The sequence below is a fragment of the Petaurus breviceps genome, unplaced genomic scaffold, assembly GCF_028583685.1.
Source record: "Petaurus breviceps papuanus isolate PSGF00001 unplaced genomic scaffold, PetGlider_PUasm1.0 90667, whole genome shotgun sequence".
Classification (NCBI taxonomy): domain Eukaryota; kingdom Metazoa; phylum Chordata; class Mammalia; order Diprotodontia; family Petauridae; genus Petaurus; species Petaurus breviceps.
The window spans coordinates 6,832,462-6,855,058 of record NW_027187302.1 but is presented as its reverse complement, the minus strand read 5'-3'; the positions used below and the strand labels follow the sequence as shown (position 1 = coordinate 6,855,058).

Genomic DNA, 22,597 nt, shown 5'->3' with positions numbered 1-22,597 from the left:
TACTATTTTAATATGTTACTTATAGATTTCCTAAAATTGTTAAATGAATTATGATTTAAAGGTAATTTCCTATAAAAGTTAAAATTTTGTAAAGAATGGATGAGTTTTTGTAAACTACTAAGTATTTTTCAATAGTATACCCATTTTAATATAGTGAAACAAAAACTGAATGACTGGATTGGTAATGAAAAATGAAACCTTTCACTTCATGATTGGCTATGTAGCTCATGTTAGCTCTTGATTTTAGCTATGTAGAAATTAGAACATCATTGACCACTTGACAACTGTTTAGTGATCTATAGTTTACGAAATAAATCTTTGGCTTTGGTCCCGTTTCTAGTGGGCAGATGTTCTCTTCACATTTTTTTATCCATGTCCTAATTATGAAATGACCATACATACAGAGATAGATGGGCTTAGAGAAGCCTCTAAGGTCTCATTTGGCTTTATTTATCTTATGATCAGAAATGCTTTTACCCCTGGAGCGAGTCAGTTTAGACCAGTAATAAGATGTATCCAAGAGTCTTTGTAAAGGAACTCCTATTTTTTGTTTCTTGTCCTAAAGTTACTTTTAGACAAACTGAAAATTTGTTTTTTTTTTTTTTACTGATGAAGTATGTGGACATTTCTGCTATATTTAAATTAACTTTATAAGAAATAAATATTTATTATTTGAATTTTGATTTAGGAAAAATATTTTGGGCAAAATAGAGTAACATATTTGTTTATTTTTTCCTCCTAACTTCCTTTAGTTGGGTCACTGAAGATACTGTTAACACCTGCTCATTTGAACCAAGGTTTTCAGGCTTAACAATCTTCTCTCAAATTTGTTTTTTGTCACCATTTTAAATTTTCCACATGTTTTTAAAAAGTTGTTAACCTTAAAAAGCTAATCAGATTCTTACTAGAGGTAATTAGGTAATTACTTCTGTCTTTTCAAGGCATAATCCTACTTGATTATTTAATAGCTGTCTTTAAAAAAGCAACCAACCCCCCTCCCCCCCTGATATTTTGAAACTCAGTAAGGAACTTAAATTTAAAATTATTTAAGGTAATCAAGAGTTTTAAGAACCTCAAAAGTCATCTAGTCTTAACTCTTCATTTTATAGATGAGGAAATGGAAAACCAGAGGATGTAGAGATAATAAGTAAAAAAGGCAGATTTTGATCCCAGATCCTCTTGACTCCAGAACTAATGTGTTTTCCATGATGTTGTGCTACTCTTTAGTGTCTTTCTGACTAAATATGAATTTGATGGGATATACTTCTTTCAGTACTCTTTCCTGAGATATCACATCACCAGCTGCCTATTGGATATTTACAAAATGTTCTGTAAATAATCTGAAACTCAGCAGATTTAAAACAGAATTCATTATGTCCTCTACTTCACCCTCAAAGTTACTTAACTCTTCCTTACATCACTATTTCTTTGAAGGGAATCACCATTCTTAAAATTACCAGGTTTTACAAACTTAGTAATCATTCAGTTTTTCTCATTCTCTTGTACCCATTATTTCATTTCTATATTTTTATATTTTGCATATGTTGTTTCCTTCTTAGGGCTCGGAACCATTTCATTTTTGTCTTTGTAACTGTATTTAGTAAATAATAAACTATTAATAAAGGTGTGTTAAATTTAATTGATTTGCTTATGCTACTTCTTGTTCTTACCTTCTGGCAAATTTAGATAGAGATCGTAATTTTAAATAATCCACTTGTTTAATATATTTCTCAAATACTGTATTTATTTATAGAGGCAGTATGGCATAATTGAAAGTGTGTTTAACAAATTCCCATTTTGGGCCAAGTCCAAAAATGTGTCTCATTCTGCACATTTAGACCATCATTTCTCTGTCTAATAGGAAGTGTATAACATTCCTTATCAACAGTTTTCAAGAGTTGTGATTTCTTCTTTTTTTTTGGAGGGCAGTTGGGGTTAAGTGATGTGCCCAAGGTCACAAGGCTAGTTTTTGTGTTAAGTGTCTGAGGCCGGATTTGAATTCAGGTCCTCCTGACTTCAGGGCCAGTGCTCTTAGCACTGTGCCACCTAGCCACCCCAAGAGTTATGATTTCTTATTTTGTTGATAGTTCTTGTATTTTTACTAGATAGTGGTTGTTCTGTTCACTTGATTCTATGTTGTTTCATATAAGTTTTAGCCAGTTTTTCTGAAACTATCCCTTTTTTCATCTCTTATGGCTCAAATTTTCCATTGTATTCATATGCCATATTTTATCACTTCCTCTGTTGATGGACCCTCCATTAATTCCCAGTTCTTTATAACCTCAAAAAGACTTACTGTACATGTTTTGTATGTATCAGTTTCTTCTCTCTTTTATCTCTTTGGAGTATGAATATTTGTGGTTTTAGTGGGTTAAGGGTATGCTCAGTTTATTAACTTTTGGTCTACTATTATCTTTCAGAACATTCAGTGTTTTATTAACCTTTTGTTATTAACCATCAGTTCCCTTGTTTGTATTTTAAAATTCTTCAATAACACTAGTTTTGCTTACCTCATTTTGTTAGTCACTTGGGACTTCCTTTTGTACTTGTTCGTTGTTATTTTGGTGTTCAAGTGTAGTTACTTCACTATCTTTGTTTTCTTTTTGTGTTCTATTTACATTTTTTTGTTGTTGTTCAGTCATTTCCATTGTGTCTGACTCTGTATATACCCCATGTGGGGTTTTCTTGACCAAGATACTGGAGTAGTTTGCCATTTCTTTCTCCAGTTCATTTTACTGATTAGGAACTGAGGCAAACAGGGTAATCTATTTGCCCAAGGTCACACAGTTATTACTAAGTGTCTGAGGCTAGATTTGAACTCAGGGACATGAGTCTTCCTACTTCCGGGCCCAGTGCTCTATCCACTGTGACATCTAGTTGCCCTGCATTCTTTTACCCCTTAAATTTTTTTTCATCATTCATTTCTCTTTTGTTTTTTTTTTTTTCCTTTCTAGGATTTCCTCTCTGAGAATGTTTTATTTCCCCTCTTATTTTGGTTGTTCTTCCTTTCTTTTATTTGGCATATTTCTTGTTACTTTCAGGTGATAAATACAAACTTTTTGATCATAGGAACAATGATGTTTGTTTTAATCTAGCATATAGCGTAATGTTGCTTTTTGGTAATTGCTTAACAAGTATGTGTTGAATTAAATTGAAATGGAAGTGTTCTGGGTTTAGCCACAAACTCTTGGTAGAAATTCTTTTGTATAAGCCCTTTTGCCTAATAAGCACTTTTGTAGGACCATTAGCATCTTTAAAAAAATCATTAAACAATGAATGATGTAGGGTTTTATGTACTCCATGTGTTTTGGTCAGGTTAATCATAACACATGTGAAAACCTTCTTGTTATCTTATGTTTTCATCAAGGATTCATTAAATTATAAGCTCCTTGAGGTAATATACTGTCTTTTGCCTCTTTTTGTATCATAGGACCTTAGCACAGTGCCTGGCACAGAGTAAGCACTTAATAAATGCATACTGATTGATTGATTGAAGAAAGCTCTGAATAACAGAAAGTTGTATTATCTCTTTCTGGTAAACAAAAGCCTCGAGCTATAGATTCATCTGTATTGACATTTTAAAAAGAGACTTTTCTTCTCTTCCTTTTCCTCTCAGGTTAAAACTTCTCATTATGAAGAAATTCATTGACATTATTGATGTCTTCTTTATGTGTGATTTGCATTATAGATTTACATTTAAGTCTTTACATGGTTATTTCTAGAAGAAAACATCCTCACTCCTTAAAATTGTATTTGACTGAGAAAGAAAAGCAAACTGAGAATTTGAATAAGCTAACCTAGCAGGTACCTGCCTCTCTGATATAAGGACAGAGTTATATTTACATTTTTTGTTCTCTCTGTCTCTTTGTCATTCTTTCTCAGAAATTGGCATGTTTTCTCTAAATTCTTTGAATTCATTTTTTCTTGTTGCAGAATATTATTCCATACCATTTATATGCCACAGAGTTTTTTTTTAAATGTCTTCCCCAGTCAATGGGCATTTACTGTTTCTAGATTTTTTTGCCTATCACAAAGAACATTTATATACGTATTTTGGTTCTACATTTTTTGTCTTTGACTTCCTAAGGGTCTATGCCTAATAGTAAGATTGTTGAGTCAAGGGGTATCGATGGATGGATTAATCACTTTTTTTTTGGCATCATTTGATATTGTTTTCCAGAATGATTATGTCAGTTTGCAAATCTGCTAATAGTATATTATTCTACCTCTTTCCATTTCCTCTCTAATATTTATTGCTCCTGGGTTTTTGTTTGTATTTTTCTTTTGATCATCTTTTCCAGTTTGACAGGTCTAATGTGAAACCTCAATGGTGTTTTGTTTTGCATTTATCTCAGAGAATACTAGTCCCTCTGATGTGAGGGCTGCCAAATCCTTTCAGAGTTACGTTTTGTTTTTGGTGTCCAACTAATTCATCCAGTTCTCCCCTGTGACTCCAAGAAGTAGTAGTATGCACAGAGGCTGGCCACACTGTGGTAAACTATTGGGGCAGATGGACTAAATCAGCTTGAGGGTAACCAAAGTGTCTCATATTCTTCATTAAGTTAGGGGTGTGTCTACTCCAAGCATATGGACTTCTTCCCGTGGAATGGGCAGGAGAGAACAATTTATTCCAATGGCCTTGAAGGCAACTGAAATAGGTGCTGTGGATCACTTAGAGCTTTATTAGACATTGAAGACATCAAGGTCATCTATTGCATTCTGAAACATCACCAGTTGTCTTGACTTTGTCTTGCTTTTACTAGACTCCTGATGATTTCACTCAACTCAGCCTCACTTAAAAATCCAATTTATGTGTGAATCAAAAGACAACGCCCATGCCATTTTACCTTTTTTTTTTTCAACCTACCTCAAAATCCTGTGGCAACAGGCAAGTAATGAAGCAAAAGGTGTGGATATACTGGGAGTTGTAGTCACAACTCTGTGCATAGGTGGTCCAGGCCACAGTGTCATCTTCTCATGGCAAGCAGCAATGGAATTTAATTTGGCAGTCACTTGGGCGTCTGAACTGTCTTTTGAGGACCACACTATTCACCTCCTGGTGTGATAAAGGGCCTACATAAGGAATCTTGCTGTCAAGATTCCCTGTCAATTTTCTAAAAATTGTCTGCTTTACCCAACCTTGACCTGCTTACTTTAGCAGACAGGGATCCCACCCTGCAACTGAAACAGAAAAAAAAGCAGAAAAACTTTTACAAAGATGTTTCCACTGACCATCAGTACATGGAATGTGCACACACTTATAGACAACACAAAATCCTTTGACTTGAAAAAGGAACAGCTCTTATTATAAGAATACTCTGCAGGTATTACATCTAAATAACAGCCCTGAGTGAAGCAAGACTAGTAAATGAAGGCTAGCTTACTGAAATTTGAACTTAATGCATGTTTTTCTAGAATGACTGTAGCAAAGGAGAGCACTGTGAAGCAGTCATAGGTTTTGCAGTCAAAACTAATCTAGTCAACAAGCTTGTATGCCTACCAAAAGGATTAAACAGTAGACTCATGATGGTGTGATTGCCACTTGCAGGAAAGTACCATGATCTTACCAGGGTGAATCCTGAAGAGGTCAAAGAAGAATTTTATGAAGAAAGACCTGGAGATCCTCATCATCAATCCACAAAAAGAGGACATGCTTATAATTCTGGGTGACAGTGCAAGAGTAGGCACAGACTATCATACAGAGTAGGGAGTCCTTGGGAAGAATGGAGTTGGAAACAGCAACAGTTACTTACTGCTGAAGACTTGTGAGTCGTATGACCTCAGTACCAGCATTGTCTTCTGCTTATCTAAACACAATACAACTTCATGGATGGACCTTTGCAGCAAACAGCATTTAATAGACTATGTCATTATAATTAGAAGAGACAGGATGTGAGAGTGGCAAAGGCAATGTGTGGTACAGAGTGCAGCACTTATCATAGACTTGTTCTCTGCATGCTAAATATTTGCATTCAACAAAAGCAATGGCCCTGACTACCAGAAAACTTAATGTCAACAGATTAGAGTACTTCTTGGAGCAGGACTAGTTCATTGATAACTTAGAGGGAATGCTGAGCCATCACACTGTTGGTAGCAGTGGAGCAGAAAAGGAGTGGGCAACTTTCAGAGATTTGGTATACAGCACAGCATTTACTCATCTGGGCCAGAACACTTGCAAACATTAAGATTGGTTTGAAGAAAATGATGGGGAAATTCAGAAGCTGCTAAAGAAAAATGAGAACTCCACAGGATTTACCAGCAAGATAGTTCATCCATCTTTAAGAAGGCAGCATTTAACTCCGTTAAAAGTAAAGTGCAAGTAAAGCTTAGAGAGATGCAGGATTCTTGGCTCAGTAAGAAAGCAGATGATTTATGCTGATATTAACAATCTGCAGCATTTTTATGGTGTCCTGAAGAATATTTATGGGCCAAAGATTATGGTTCATCTCTACTCAGTGTTGATGGAGCCACATTGATTAATATGATCCTGGAGAGATGGGCTGGAATACCTCTGTAGTGTTCTCAGCAGATGATCATCAGTCAGTGCCCCAGCCATTAACTGTATACTTCAGGTAGTCTTCGGTAGTAATGCCATTAGGCTCCTCTCATGTGTTGAAGCACCTTACTGATTCGGTTCCAGCTGAGATTTACAAGGTAGGGGGTCCACTGCTTATACCAAAGCTGACAGAAATTTTTCAGGTTATATGGCAAGAGGAGGTTATCCTCCAGGAGTTCAAGGATGCTTCCATTGTCCATATCTATAATGGTAAAGGAAATAAAGTGTCCTGTGACAATCACAGGGAGCTCTCTCTCTTAGTCAATGCTGTCAAAAGTCTTGCCAGATTCCTCTTTAATAAGCTGATCCTTCAACTGGAAAATAGTCATCTACCTGAGAGACATTGTTCGGAAACGGCCGAGGAATGGTCAATATGGTGTTTGCTGCCAAAAAACTCCAGGAGAAATTCCAGGAGCAGGACAGAGGTCTGTTCACAATGTTTGTAGATCTGACCATGGCCTTTGATACTGTTAGTTAGTCATGAGGGCTTATGGAGAATTATGTCAAAATCTGGTTGCCTGAAGAAATTCATCAGCATTATACATCAATTTCATGATGGCTTGCTTGCTTGGATTCTGCATAATAGACACTACTTTCATGATTTCCAAGTCACCAATGGAGAAAAATTGGACTGTGTGCTTATTCCCATGCTTTTTAAGCATATTGTTTTCAGCAATGTTGTCAGAAGCCTTGAAGAGGCATTAAATAATATTTAATTAAATAATTAAACAATAAATTAAATAAATAATATTATATTATATATAACAATAAATAAATAAATAGAAGTTAAATAATAAAACAGCATTATGGGAGCAGCTAGGTGGTGTAGTGAATAGAGCACTGGCCCTGAAGTCAGGAGGACCTGAATTCAAACTCTGCCTCAGACCTTGGGCAAGTTACATAACCTCAGTTGCCCTTTTTTCACCCTCCAAAAAAGCAAAAAAAAAAAAAATAGCATCATGGTCAGCTACCACACTGATGGGAAACATTTAACTTGAAAAGACTACAAGCCAAGACTAAAGTGGAGGGAAAGTTAGTACATGATTTTTTTTTCACAGATGATTGTGCACACATTGCAACCTCTGAAGCTAAGGTGTAGTAAAGTATGGATTGATTTGCTGCTGCTTGTGCTAATTTTGGCCTAACAATTAACACCAAGAAAACACAAATTCTCTACCAGCCAGCACCATATCATCCATATCATTGCTTATAGCTAATGGTGAAACTTAAACCTGTGGATAAATTCATTTACTTTGGCAGTATAGATGATGAGGTTGACATATGCATTGCCAGACCTAGCTCAGTGGTAGGGAGACTCTGTAAGAAAGTGTGAGAGAGAAGTATTAGACTTCCTACCAAACTGAAGAAGTACAGAGCTGTTGTGCTGACCTCATTGTTGTATGCCTGTGAAACCTGGACAGTTTATCAGTGCCATATCAGGAAACTGAATTGCTTCCATTTGAATTATCTTAGGAAGATTCTGAAGATCACCTGGCAAGATACTTTAGTTCAACTCTTAAGCATTCAAATTCTATTTCAGAGAGCACAGCTTTGATGGGTTGGCCACTTGCTTTGAATACCAAATATATGTTTGCCTTAAAGGCTATTTTTTGGAGAACTCAATCAAGTCAAGTGTTCACATAGTTATCAGAAGCAATGATACAATGGCACTCTCACGGTCTTTCTGAAGAACTTTGGAATTGATTGTAAGACATGGGAGATACTGGCCATGAACTACTCAGCATGGCATGCCCACACCAAAGAAGGTGCTGTGTTCTATGAGTGAAGCAGAATTGCAATAGCTCAAAAGAAACGTGAGATGTAGAAATTTGGACATTTCCTCTCCAAATGTAAATATGGACTATTTCTGCCCAATTTAAGGTGGATCTTCTGAGCCCATATTAGTCTCATTAACCACAGTTGGATACATTGTACCTTGACTCCAACATAATGGTGTCATTTTGGTCCTCTTAGAGAACGAAGTATACAACCAACTAACAACCAACATAAATTAGTTCTTGAGTCAGCTGTAGTACAAAATTGGAGCTTTGGTTGTTCTGTTTTTATGAGTTAGGAGGCCTATTTTAACCTGTAATCACTTACCTACTTAAATGTCTTTTGCTAGGAAGTCTCCAGGCTTGGATTCTCCAATCCATACTGACTGATAATGCATGACCATTTCTTTGCTATTCAGTTTCCATGGTTTCGGGTTTGTGAAAACCCTTACATTATTTGCCTTCTGATCCAAGGCTTTAAGAATTCTCTAAGGTGGTTTGATCATTTCTTCTCTATCTCACTTAGCTCTTCTGAGGAGGGGAGTTGTGGCTCTGGAACAAAAAGGTAGCAAAGGCAAAAAGTGGTATTAAAGCATTTACAATTGTATCTAGATAAACATAAAGATTCACACCTATGCAAGCAGGCTATCTTAATATAGACATTTTTTTCCACTTGAAATTTTCTCACACAAAAGCTTGATAACATAGTAACAATGTTTGAAATCATGAAACCATGATGATTGAATCCACCACTACATATTTATGTTATAAAATCTCGTGACCCCTTGCCTGCAGAAAGGAAATTCTTTTAGATAATTATTTTATTGTGTTCTCTCTCTCTCTTTTTTCCCTTCCTCTCTCTTCCTCCCTTTGTATCTTTGTATATCTCTCTCTTCCCTTCTCCCTTTCTTTTTCTTCTTCCATTACAGTGGCATTTCCAAACCTTTTCACCCTTTTTCATATTTTGCAGCCAAGAACCCTGCCTGTTTCTTTTTTTCTTTTTTATATTTTATTTTCAGTCACCAGCTTTCTGACTTTTCTCATTTCTCTACTCCAACTGACAAACAGAATCTAAAACCCTATTACAAACATATAAGCAAGATTGTAAAAGAAATGTCCAAATTGACTACAAACAATAAGTCTTATCCTGCATTCTGAATCTTTCATCTCTGTCAGGAGGTGAGTAGCATGCTTATCATTAGTCCTCTGTAATTGTGGTTGGTTGTTATGCCAATCAGACTGCCTAAGTCTGTGAAAGTTATATGTCTTTTTAATGTTATCAATATTGATCTCTTGCTTCTTCTCACTTCACTCTGCATCAGTTCATGTAAGTTTTTCCATATTATTGCATTGTAAGACATTATGAAGATGATAGTTTCAGAAAACTGAAAGTATTCCTGATAGTATTCTATCACATTTATATACCATAACTTGATTAAACATTCCTCATTTGATGAGCACCTCTCCCAGTTTCCAATGTTTTTGCCACCTCAAAAAGATGTATAAATGTTTTTATAAATCCTTAGAGTTTGATTTTCTTAGGACTAATCTCTCCCTTATTCTACCCTCCTAATCAGTCTTCTCTTTCTTATTCTCCTGTTGAGTGAAATAAATTTTTGTACCTGATTGTGTGTTTTTATATTCTATCTTTTGATCAATTCAGATGAGAATGAATGAGTTTCAAGTGTCTACTGTTTTCTCACATCCCTTTCTTCTTGTATATATAGATATCCATTTGTGAGATAATTTCCTATAACTTTCTTCTCTTTGCACCCTCAGTGTATTTTTTTAACTTCCTTTCTGATCATCCACATAATAGAACCATTCTTAGTTCTTCTGTCTAATTAGGCTCCCTCTGTGAGCCCTGATGATGGGTGTCTGAGGGGATACCTGGTATAATCCATCTCCCCATATTAGAATGTAAGCAGTTTATTCTTGTTTCCTCCTCTATGATTTGTTTATTTTTTTGTAAGTTTTCTATTGGCTCCTGCTTTTTCAGTTCAAATTTTTTTACATAGCTCAGTTTTCTGTGCAGGAAGTCCTCCTTTTCATTTAAAGGCCCACTTTTTTTCCCCATGTAGAATTATACTCAATTTATGTTCTTGGCCTTCTGAAATATCTTAATTCTAAGTTCTTTTCTCTTTTATTGTGGTGACTGCTAAATCATGTATGATCCTGGCCATAGCTTCTTGGTACTTGAATTCTTTGTTTTTTTGGCTTCTTACAGTATTTGTTCTTTGACATGGAAACTCTGGATTTTGGCATTCATATTCATGGGCATTTTCATTTTGAGATTTCTTTCAGGAAATGATCAGTGTATTCTTTCTGTTTCTACTTTGTCCTTTGGATCTAAGATATCTGGGCACTTAAAAATTTCTTGAAACGATGTCTAGCCTCTTTTCCAGTCATGCCTTTCAGTTTGTTCAACGATTCTTAGATTTTTCTCTTTAATCTCTTCTCAAGGTCATTAAAAAAAATTTTTTTTTGCTTTATATCTTAATTTTTAAAAAACCTTTTCATCTTTTAAAACATCTCTTGTTGCTTCTCATTAAAATTTGAACCATTCTGATTTTCAGCTGCAGCAATAAACTTGTGCCAAGCTTTTAATTCTCTTTTGAATTTTTCTTCAGTAGCTCATTTTGTTTCCATTTTCCCTCCTCAAGCTTTATCATTTCTTTCATTAAAAACAATTTTAACTCTTAAAAAAAACTTTTGTTGCACCTAGAATTCTTGTTGACTCTATCCCCAAGTTATGTTTTCCTTTGAGGCTTTTAGTTTGTAAATGTTTTGGAATCATTCTCTTCTTCTGAGTTTGTATCTTGAGGGTCTTTGTCACTATAAAAGCTTTTTATGTTTGGATTCTTCTTTTTGTTTTCTCTTTCTGCCAGACTGTTCTGTTCTAGAGGAAATATCTTGGCTGAGCCTGTGTCTTTCAGGTTCATGTAACTTTTTTCTTGGTTATTGCATGTTATATTACTCAAGGATCTCAGGTAGGCTAGGGATTTAAAAACTTTTAGTGATTGCCCTGATCAGAACAAGTCTGATTGCGGTCCCCCTTATCTGAACTCTACAAGTTCCTGACCTTACTTTGAGTCTGAGCACCAGACCTGTGACCTTGCATCCTTTGGAATTTCAGTAGAATGCTGTTGTTCTCAATCATTGTCAGCCAGTTGGAAAGCTATGCTGGTTGAGTGACTTTTTTTTGGACTTTAATTCTTGCCCTGGTTTTTCATCTACAGACTTGACTAAAAGTTGGAGCTGAGACCTTACCTTCCTCTTGGAGTCTGAGCCACATAGTTGCTTCTTGCTCCTGAAATTTTCCTTCCTCAATACACATTCTAAGGCCTGCTACTGGGCAGAGATTCCCTCCCCTCCCATTTCATCCTAGAACTGGGTAGTGACAAAGCTGCCATTTGGCACCAATTTTTGCATGTTGCACAAGGCTGTAATGCATGGATAACGATCTGGGACCTTATCTTGCCCCAGATATAGGGCCTTATTCCTTCAGTCCCTTGGTACTAGAATGCTTCATATGACATATTCCTACCTAGACTGCATCTTCGGTGTCTATAGATTTCTCTGTCTGCCTATGATAGCCTCAGCTGGAAAAGTGATTCACTGTGACCTTTTTCTTTAATTTTATGATTAGCATTTGGCTTAGTGCATTTTCTAGATCTGTTTGGAGGAATTTTGGGTTGGGGCGGGGAGCTTACTATCTTTCTTGCTATTTCACCATGAAAAATTGAGTCCATTCATCAAGAACTCCTTTTTCCCTTCTCATCTTATATCACTGAGATGCCTTCTGCTACTGTCTTCTTCATCCTTGTCTCATGAAAAGATGGCCTTTCTTTTGCCACAAAAAACCCATTTTCATGCACAATTGATGCCATTCTATTCTGTTATCTATAGAAGATTGCTCCCTCTATTATTCCCACTCTCCCTTATATAGTCTTTTACTATGTACTGTATACTTCCCAGCTACTTACACACATAATCTTGTCTCCCTCATTGTCAAAACATTCACTTGATCCCTGCTGTTTTCCTATATTTTTCCTACCATTCTTGGCTAAATTTGAAGAAGTCTATGATGGGTGCTTTCACTTTCACCCTCTTCTTAACTCTACAGTCAGATTCTGACCTTATCAGTCAACCAAAAGTGCTTTCTCCAAAGTTGCTAGTCATCTCTTAATTGCCAAATCAAATGACATTTTTCTCAGTTCTTCTACTTGTTGACTCTTCCATAATCTCTGATAATGTCCATCACGCTCTTCTGCTTGATATTCTTTTCTCTCTTGATTTTCATGATACTATTTTCTCTTGGTTCTTCTCCTATCTGCTCTTCCTTAGGCTACTTTGCTAGATTTTCATCCAAGTTACTCTCTTGCACTTATTTCTCTATTCTTTCACTTGGTGATTGCGTTTTATATTTCTGTCCTTAAGGTTTAACTGTTCCTCGGACAAGAATAGGCACTTAATAAATGTTTATTGGCTGACTGCATTTTTTACTGACTGTCCCCCCATGCCATGAACTTTCTCCCTGAGCTCCCTGCCTTCTGTGGCTTCTTTTACATTTTTGTTTAAGTCTCACCCTTTACAAGAATCCATTCCTAGTCCCCTTTAATCTTCATGCCTTCCCTCTGACTTTATAATTCATATGTCTTCCTCTGCATAATTCTTATGTTTTCCCCTGTTTCTCTGAGCTCTTGATTATTCCTTATGGTCATACCAGTAGCATTTTACTGGATTCACAGTTTGTTTAGCCTATCTCTAAATGATGGATACCTCTTTTATTTCAAGTTCTTTGCTATTAAAAAAAAAAAAAAGGTGCTGCAGTGAATATTTTAGCTTAGGTTTCTGCGAAAGTCCCACTTTCTGCAAGAAGCCCTCCTTCATTTTAGTGCCTTTCCTCTGAAATTATCTCCAGTTTATCTTGAATATGTCTTCTGTGTACGTGTTTTTTTTTGTTTTGTTTTGTTTTCATTTTGTATTTCCCATTAGACTGTGAAGTTGAGTGTGGGAGGTTTTTTTTTTATCCTTTATTTGTGCACTTAACTCAGTGCCTTTCACTTAGTATATGTTTAATAAATGCTATTTGACTTGTTGACTTTACAGTTACTGAATGTTTGAGGTCTTCCTGCCTCCCAAGTTCAGCTTTTTTACCACAGTTCTCCTCCTTTAGTGATGTCTTTCAGTTAGAGGATCAGCACTAATGTCTGATTTAGCACTCATTTCACTATAATTCATTTTCAATATTCAAAAGAAAAATCTACATTCTCTAACTTGGCTTTCAAAACTCTTCATAGTCTCCATTTTGTTTGGCTTGCTCCTTTCTCTCTGTAAATTACCAGAACTACTCTGCTCTACTACTCTATTCGTTCACTACCTTTGTACATATTACATTTCTAGAAGCATCACAGTGTTAAGGAAAGGCAACTGGACCTGAGTCAGGAAATCTGAGGGAAAAAAATCCTTCCCCTAGATACTAGCTGAGTGACCATGGAGATATGATTTAATGTGCCTCAGTTTCCTCATGTATAAAATGAGGAGGCTGAGTTTTATGACTGCCAAGATTTCTTCTAGTTCTAAATTTATGATATTTGATGCAGAGATTTTTTTTGTCAGGTTTCCTTTCTTATATTTTCTACATTGATTTTTTTGTACAAAACCTTTTTATTTTTGTTTTTGAATTGTTTATTTTATTTGTTTATGATTACCATTGTACATATTTTGGTTAAAAATTTTCCTCATAGTTTTGAAGATTTTTGTTTTCTGTAAAAGAGTGAGCACCTTTGTTCAGTTGTTCTTGATTTTTACATATATAGTCTCTTTCCCTGATATACTTTTTTTTTGTCTTTTAATCAGTTACCAAATAATTTTCTTCTTTTGGTATGGACCTGAAATTTTATTTTTAGCAGGTGAGGACTGCCAATGAGGAAACTTCCATTATTAATTTATATCATTGCCTGCTTTGCTACTGAGAGTGACTTGCTCAGTGTCACATTGCCATTCAAAGACTGGACTTGAATTTAGGTTTTCCTAATGCTGAAGCCTATTGTTTATCCATTACTCCACATGTCCTCTCACCATATTATTGCTTGATGAAATAATTTGTTGTCTAGTAATGTATCCTTTGTTCCTACTTCTTTTTCTTTCCATTAATTTGCTTGAAATGTTTGACCTTTTTCTTCCTTCAAGTGAATCTATTATTTTGTGTGATTGTATGTTATTCCCTGATAATTTTATATACACTAAATATCTCTTGTCATTTTTATTGTATTTTTGATCAACTTTCTCAGTCTACCTGTGATATTTCTATAAAAAGTTTTTCAACCTTAATTATTATGTATCTTGTTTTATAAGTAAATTATAAATTTTCTGGACCTTTAACTGTAAACTACATTAAAAAGGGTCAATATGATCTAATCTAATCATATAGTTGACTATTTTCTTAGGATTAACAAAGTTAAGTAATGTAATCAAATTTGGTTTTTATTTTTATGTTTCTCAAGAATATTTGCTTTTTTTTTTTACAGCTTCTTGAAGGAAGTTTTGCTAGAGAAGTCAGTCATGAAGTAGATGGACTTATTTTTCAGCCTATTGGAGTAAGTTGAAACATATATTATTAAAATGTGTGCTTTTCTCACAATTTTTAAAGACTAAAAAGCTCCCAATTCCATTTAATTTTTGCTGTATGTATAGTAAATATTCCTATGAGTAGTAATTAATCTGTAAAGAATTATTTGAATATACTTTGACTTTTATGACCAGCTTTTTAATTGAAGAAGTATCCTTATAAACTATGACAAAGCCATGAGGTTAGGGTGATTTGTTTTCTGCTAATATATTGTATTCCATTTATCACTAACTTTATACTTCACTGTTCTCTGTTTTCCCTCTCTTCTCCATGCCTTAAACCTATATATCCAACTCCATATCCAGTTTTATTCTAGACCAAGTGTTCCTAACCTTTTTTGTGTCAGTGGACAGACAGGCCTCTTTGGCAAACTAGTGAAATCTATAGACCCCTTATCAAAATAATTTTTTTAATGAATTAAATAAAATACATAGAATTACAAGTAGAATCTATTATCATGAAATACAGTTATCAAAATAGTGAAAGAAGAAAAGACTTACTGACATTATCAATAGCTTGAAGTGACTTTGGAGCAAGATCTTGAAGCTTCTTAGCCTGGGTCATTCATTGCTCTTGATGTGCCATTTGTGTGATATTCAAACATATTTCAAACGTGTATTTATTTATTATAGAATAAATGAGACTAGCCATAATCTGTGTAACATGAATTGGTGTGTAGCTATTAATTGGATTAAATTACTATTTTAATATTTTAAGGATATATGACTTATAAATGTAAGTTTTTGATCGAGGTAGATTTCAACCTCACGGTTAGTCTTCAAGAATGTCTTTGGCCACAAAAATTCTTTATCTAGTGGTCTGATTTCTAATGATGTCCGTCTCAAAAGTTAACTAATGATTCTCAATGCAAAACAAATATTTCTGGAGCTATACTGGAAGTTTAAACAGCCTGCACTACTCCTGTACTCAGGGTTACATTTATATCATCAAAAGACTAATTAGAGTGAGGAGAAATCCCTTTAGAAAGGGAGTATATTGGGGGTGGGGGGGTGGAGCCAAGATGGCAGAACAGAAGCAGTAACTTTTCTAAGCTCCTGGTCCATGATTCCTGTCACTAAACTTTAAAAAGTGAATCTGAACGGATTTTAGAGCGACAGAATCCATTGGGAGATGGAGCGTGACAGATTCCCAGCCCAACAAAGTGCCCATGTAGGTCTGGGCAGGGGGAGCATGAAGCACTCAGGGGCTGCACCAGCCAGCATGGACTAAAGAGCAGACTACAGTGGAATGAGGAGATCCAGCCAGTAGCCTCACCCACCCCAAAGGCGATTCACAGCTATCCTACCACAGGAAAATCAGTTGGAGCTGGGTAAGAGAAAGCACAGAGCTCACAGCAAAGACAGCAGCTTCTCTTGGGGCTATCAGTCCACAGCCTAGAATTTTAAAAATCAACTACCTGAATTTCCAGAAGCCAAGATGGCAAAGTAAACCCCAGCTGCTCCGATTCCCCCTCTCCGACCCAGAAAACGCAGAGATAAATGTCCTGCTCTGAGTAAAATCCTGAAATAGTGGAAATATCCTCGGGCTTAGGAGTCACCGAGAAAGGGTATAACTGAGGCAGTAAGGAGTCTGAAGTGAAGGACAACAGGGGTCCCAACAAGCCCCATCTCAGCTGACTGGCAGGAGCTCCTAAAGCCCAGGGTGGTGGAGTCAGCAAGCCCTAACAACACAAGCCAAGGTGGACCTTAGTACCACTAGGGGAATCTGCAGACACCAGCATTGCTGGCCACCAGCTGTTGAGCCTTCCTGAGCTGTAACACAGGGGCATAGAGGTGGAAATCTGAAGTAGCCACACCACCCCTCCACCACAGGATACTCTCTGAGCCTCAGGGTAACTCAGGAGAAACACTGGGAATCCTGGCCTTGGTCTCAGGTCACATAAAGTCAACAGGCCCTTAGCTGCCAGCCTGAGAAATCAGGAAATAGGAAATCACAATGGGAAAGAAGGAAGCTGAGAAGGGAAAGGCAAGAAAATCAATCTCAGCTTATAGCAAGCAAGAACAACCAAATACAGAGGACAACATGAACTCTTTATTCACACCTGAGACCACAGAAGGAAATATAAACTGGTTTCAAGCCCAAAAAGCATTCTTGGAGGAGCTCAAGAAAGATTTTAAAAGCCAAATTAGAGAAGTAGAGGATAAATTTAAATCTACAGTGACCAAATTGGAAAAAAATCTCACTGAAGAAAACAAATCCTTAAAAAATAAAATTTGTGAACAGGGACAGGAGGTTTAAAATCTAACTGGAGAAAATAACTCCCTAAAAAAAAAAAGGAGCTTCAAAAACTAACTGAAAAAAAATTCACTAAAAATTAGAATCAGTCAAATTGAAGCTAAGGACTCTATGATGCATCAAGAGTCAGTCAAGCAAAACATGAAGATTGAAAAATTAGAAGAAAGTGTAAAATATCTCACTGGAAAAACAACTGACGTGGAGAACAGATCCAGGAGAGATGACCTAAGAAGTATTGGTCTACCGGAAAGCCATGATGAAAAAAGCAGCCTGGACAACATCCTCCAAGAGATTGTCAAAGAAAACTTATCCTTAAGTCCTGGAATCAGAGGGTAAAATAGTTATCGAAATAATTCACCAGATTCCTCTTGAAAGAAATTCCAAATTGAAAAATCCAAGAAATATAGTAGCCAAATTCCAGAATTACAAGGTCAAGGAGAAAATACTGCAAGCAGCCAAAAAGAAACAATTTAAATACCATGGAACTACAGGATTGCACAGGACCTAGCAACTTCTACATTAAAAGATCGGAGGGATTGGAATTTGATATTTTGTAGAGCAAAAAGAGCAAAATCCTACAACCAAGGATTAGCTACCTGGCAAAATTGAGCATAATCTTCCAGGCAAGGAGATGGTCATTTAATGAAATAAGGGACTTCCATACTTTCCTGATCAAAAAGCCATAGCTCAATGGAAAATTTGATCTCCCATTACAAGACTCAAGAAGGACATAAAAACGTAAATAAGGAAAACAAACTCATACGCACACATACACACACATGCACATAATTTGGGATTCAATAAGAGCAAACTGTTTATATCCCTATATGAGATCTGATACCTGTCAATATTGAAATTTATATGACTATTGCAACCTTTAAAAAGGATATACATAGATAGAGGGCGTGGGTATAAATGAACTAATCTGATGATAAAAAAAAAACCTTATTAAGGAGTTCAAAGGAACTGTAATAGGAGAAAAGAAAAGGAAAGGATGAGGCAGAAAAGGTAAATTATGCCACATGAAGAGCCATAAAATTATACTATAGTAGAGGGGAAGGAGGGAGGGAGATGAACATCATATGAACATTTATTCTCATTGGTTCTGGTTCAAAGAGGAATCAATATAAACAGTTAAGTTTAAGATAACATGAAAAGACACAAAAGCTCATTATAATAGAGGGGAAGGAGGGAGGGAGGGGAGCACTGTATGAAATTTACTCTCATTAGTTTTGGGTCAAAGAGGGAATAACATACTCCAATAAGTATAAAAATCCATTGTGCCCTATAGGCAGTAGGAGGGGTGAGGGGGGAATAAGAAGAGGGAGTAGTTAGAAGGTAGGGAAATAGTAGTAAGGGGAAAGGGTAGGTAAAGGAGGGGGGTGTTACAGGGAGGGAATCCTGAGGGAGGTGGTGGTCGAAACCCTTAAGGAGGGGAAGGGAGAAGGAAGAAACAAAAACATAAACAGGGGAGGGAATAGGATGGAGGGAAAGAGACAAATAGTAATCCTAACTATGAATGTGAATAGGATGAACTCTCCCATAAAACAGAGGCAAATAGCAGAATGGATTTAAAAACTGTAATTCTACAATATTCTGTCTACAAGAAACACATTTGAACCAAGGGGATACTCACAGGTAAAGGTAAAAGGCTGGAGTAGAATATATTATGCTTCAGCTAAAGTAAAAAAACAGGGGTAGCAATCCTTATCTTGGATAAAGCAAAAATAAATCTAATTGAAAGAGATATGGAAGGAAACTATATCCTGCTAAAAGGCACCATCAAGAATGAAGCAGTATCATTACTTAACATATATGCACCAAGTGGTATAGCGTCCAAATTCCTAGAGGAGAAGTTAAGGGAATTAGAGGAAGAAATAGATAGCAAAATACTATTGGGGGACCTCAATCTTCCCCTTTCTGAACTTCATGAATCTAACCTCAAAATAAACAAAAAAAAGAAGTTAAAGAGGTAAATAGAATTTTAGAGAGGCTAGATATGATAGATCTCTGGAGAAAAGTGAATGGGGATAAAAAGGAATATACCTTCTTCTCAGCAGTACATGGCACATACCCAAAAATTGACCATGTACTAGGGCATAAAAACCTCACAATTCAGTGCAGAATGGCAGACATATTAAATGCATCACTCTCAGATCATGATGTAATAAAAATCATATGCAGTAAAGGGCCATGGAAAGATAGACTAAAAACTAATTGGAAACTAATAATTTAATCCAAAAGAATGAGTGGGTCAAACAAGAAATTATAGAAGAAATCAGTAACTTCATTCAAGAGAATGACAATAATGTGACAACATACCAAAACTTGTGGGATATAGCAAAGGCAGTTCATAGGGGAAGTTTTATATCCCTGAGTGCATATATGAATAAATGAGAGGAAATGGAGATAAATGAATTGGGCATGCAATTGAAAAAGCTAGAAAAAGAACAAATTGAAAATTTCAATTAAATACTAAATTAGAAATAATGAAAACCAAAGAAGAGATTAATAAAATTGCAAATAAGAAAACTATTGAATAAATAAAACTAAGCTGGTTTTATAAAAAAAAAACACAAAAAATTGATAGACCCTTATTTGTTATGATAAAAAAAGAAAAAAGAAAACCAAATTATGATTGTCAAAAATGAAAAGGGTGAATACCTCCTATGAAGAGGAAATTAAAACAATAATTAGGAATTATTTTGCCAAATTGTATGCACATAAATTTGACAATCTTAGTGAAATGGATGAATATTTGCAAAAATATAAGTTGCCTAGATTAACTGAAGAGGAAGTAAATTACTTAACCCCATCTCAGAAAAAGAAATTGAGCAAGCCATCAGTAAACTCCCTAGGAAAAATGTCCAGGGCCAGATGGATTTACTAGCGAATTCCACTAGACATTTAAAGAACAATTGATTCTAATACTCTACAAACTATTTGGGATAATTATTGAAGGAATCCTACCAAATTCTTTTTATGACACAAATATGGTACTGATACCCAAATCAGGAAGAGATGAAACGGAGAAAAGAAAATTATAGACCAATCTCCCTCATGAATATAGATGCAAAAATTTTAAATAAAATATTAGCAAAAAGACTACAGCAGCTTATCACAAGAATAAGACACTTTGATTAGGTAGGATTTATTCCGGGAATGCAAGGATGGTTTCATATTAGGAAAACCATCAGTATAATTGATCAAATCAACGGTAAAACTAGCTGAAACAACATGATTATCTCAATAGATGCTGAAAAGGCTTTTGACAAAATATAACATCCATTCCTATTAAAAACACTAAAAAGTATAGGAATAAATGGAGTCTTCCTTAAAATAATAGGTAGCATCTATTTAAAGCCATCAGCAAGTATTATATGTAATGGGGATAAACTAGAAGCATTTCCAGTTAAGATCAGGGGTGAAACAAGGATGTCCACTATTACCTCTCTTATTCAGTCTGATACTGGAAATGTTAGCAGTACCAATTAGAGAAGAAAAAGAAATCAAAGGAATCAAATTAGGCAAAGAAGAGACCAAGCTATTATTACTCTTTGCAGATAATATGGTGATATACTTGAGAATCAAGTAAAAAAACTACTTGAGACAATAAATAAATTTGGCAGAGTTGCAGGATATAAAATAAACCCATATAAATCCTCAGCATTCCTGTATATTTCTAATGAAATCCAGCAGCAAGAGATAGAAAGAGAAATCCCATTTAAAGTTACTGTAGACATTATAAAATATTTGGGAATCTACTTGCCAAAACAAACCCAGGACCTATATCAACACAACTACAAAACACTTTTAACACAAATAAGGTCAGATCTAACTAATTGGAAAAAACATCAATTGCGCATGGCTGGGTCGAGCTAATATAATAAAAATGACAGTTTTACCTAAATTAAATTACATATTTAGTGCCATATCAGTCTACCAAAAAATTACTTTATAGAGCTAGAAAAAATAGTAACAAAATTCATTTGGAAGAATAAAAGGTCCAGAATATCAAGGGAATTAGTGAAAAGAAATACTAGGGAAGGTTGCCTAGCCATACCAGATTTTAATCTGTGTTAAAAAGCAGCAGTCATCAAATCTCCTTGGTATAGGCTGAGGAATAGAGTAGTGGATCAGTGGAATAGATTGGGTACACGAGACTCAGCAGTCAATGACTGTAGTAATCTACTTTTTGATAAACGCAGAGACCCCAATTTTGGAGATAAGAACTCACTATTTGACAAAAATTGCTGGGAAAACTGGAACATAGTATGGCAGAAACTGGACACAGACCATCATCTAAGACCATATACCAAAATCAAGTCTAAATGGGTACACGATATAGGTATAAAGGCTGATACTGTACGCAATCTGGGAAAGCAAGGAATAGTTTACCTTTCAGATTTATGGAGAGGGGAAGACTTTATGACTAAACAAGAATCAGCAAAGTGCAAAGTGGATAATATTGGTTACATTAAATTGAAAAGTTTCTCTACAAACAAAGCCAATGTAACCAAGATTAAGAGGGAAGTGGAAAATTGGGAAAGAATTTTTACAACCAATGTCTCTGATAAAGGCCTCATTTCTAAAATATACAGAGAATTGACTCAAATCTATAAGAATACAAGTCATTCCCCAATTTATAAATGGTCGAAGGATATGAACAGGTACTTTTCAGAGGAAGAAATTAAAGATATCTATAAGCATATGAAAAAATGCTCTAAATCACTATTGATTAGAGAAATGCAAATCAAAACACTCTGAGATACCACATCTCACCAGTCAGATTGGCTAAGATGACAAAGCAGGAAAATGACAAATGCTGGAGAGGATGTGGGCAAATTGGAACACTAAATGCTTTGCTGGTGGAGTTGTGACCTGATTTCAACCATTCTGGACAGCAATCTGGGACTATTCCCAAAGGGCTATAAATAATTTAATTCCCTTTGACCCAGCAATACCACTTCGAGGGTTGTATCCCAAAGAGATAATAGAAGGGGGAGGAAGACCCATATGAACAAAAATATTTATAGCAGCTCTTTTTGTGGTGGCAAAGAATTGGAAATTAAGGGGATGCCCATCAATTGGGGAATGGCCAAACTATTTGTGGTATATGAATATAATGGAATACTATTGTGCTATAAGAAAAGAGTAGCAGATGGACTTCATATTTTCCAGGAGAGTCTTATATAAACTGATACTGAATGAGAAGACGAGAAACAGGAGAAATTTGTACACAATTACAGACATAACGTATGTGTGACCACCAACTTTAATAGACTGGACTCTTCTCAGTTATTTGGGGTTATAAGACAACTCCAGAAGACTCAGGATGGAGAGAGATGTCTCAGAAAAAGAACAGAGTTTGAATGC

The 22,597-nt window shown here is 35.6% G+C and overlaps 1 protein-coding gene across 3 annotated transcripts in view; it reads left to right on the top strand.

The window, feature by feature from the left end:
* RNGTT (RNA guanylyltransferase and 5'-phosphatase) overlaps positions 1–22,597 on the top strand; it is a 399,154-nt gene that overhangs the window by 178,703 nt on the left and 197,854 nt on the right. For all 3 annotated transcript variants that reach the window (XM_069065120.1, XM_069065121.1, XM_069065122.1), the window contains one exon: positions 14,865–14,933. In XM_069065120.1, coding sequence (XP_068921221.1) covers positions 14,865–14,933 — 69 coding nt within the window. The remainder of the gene's footprint in view (positions 1–14,864; positions 14,934–22,597) is intronic.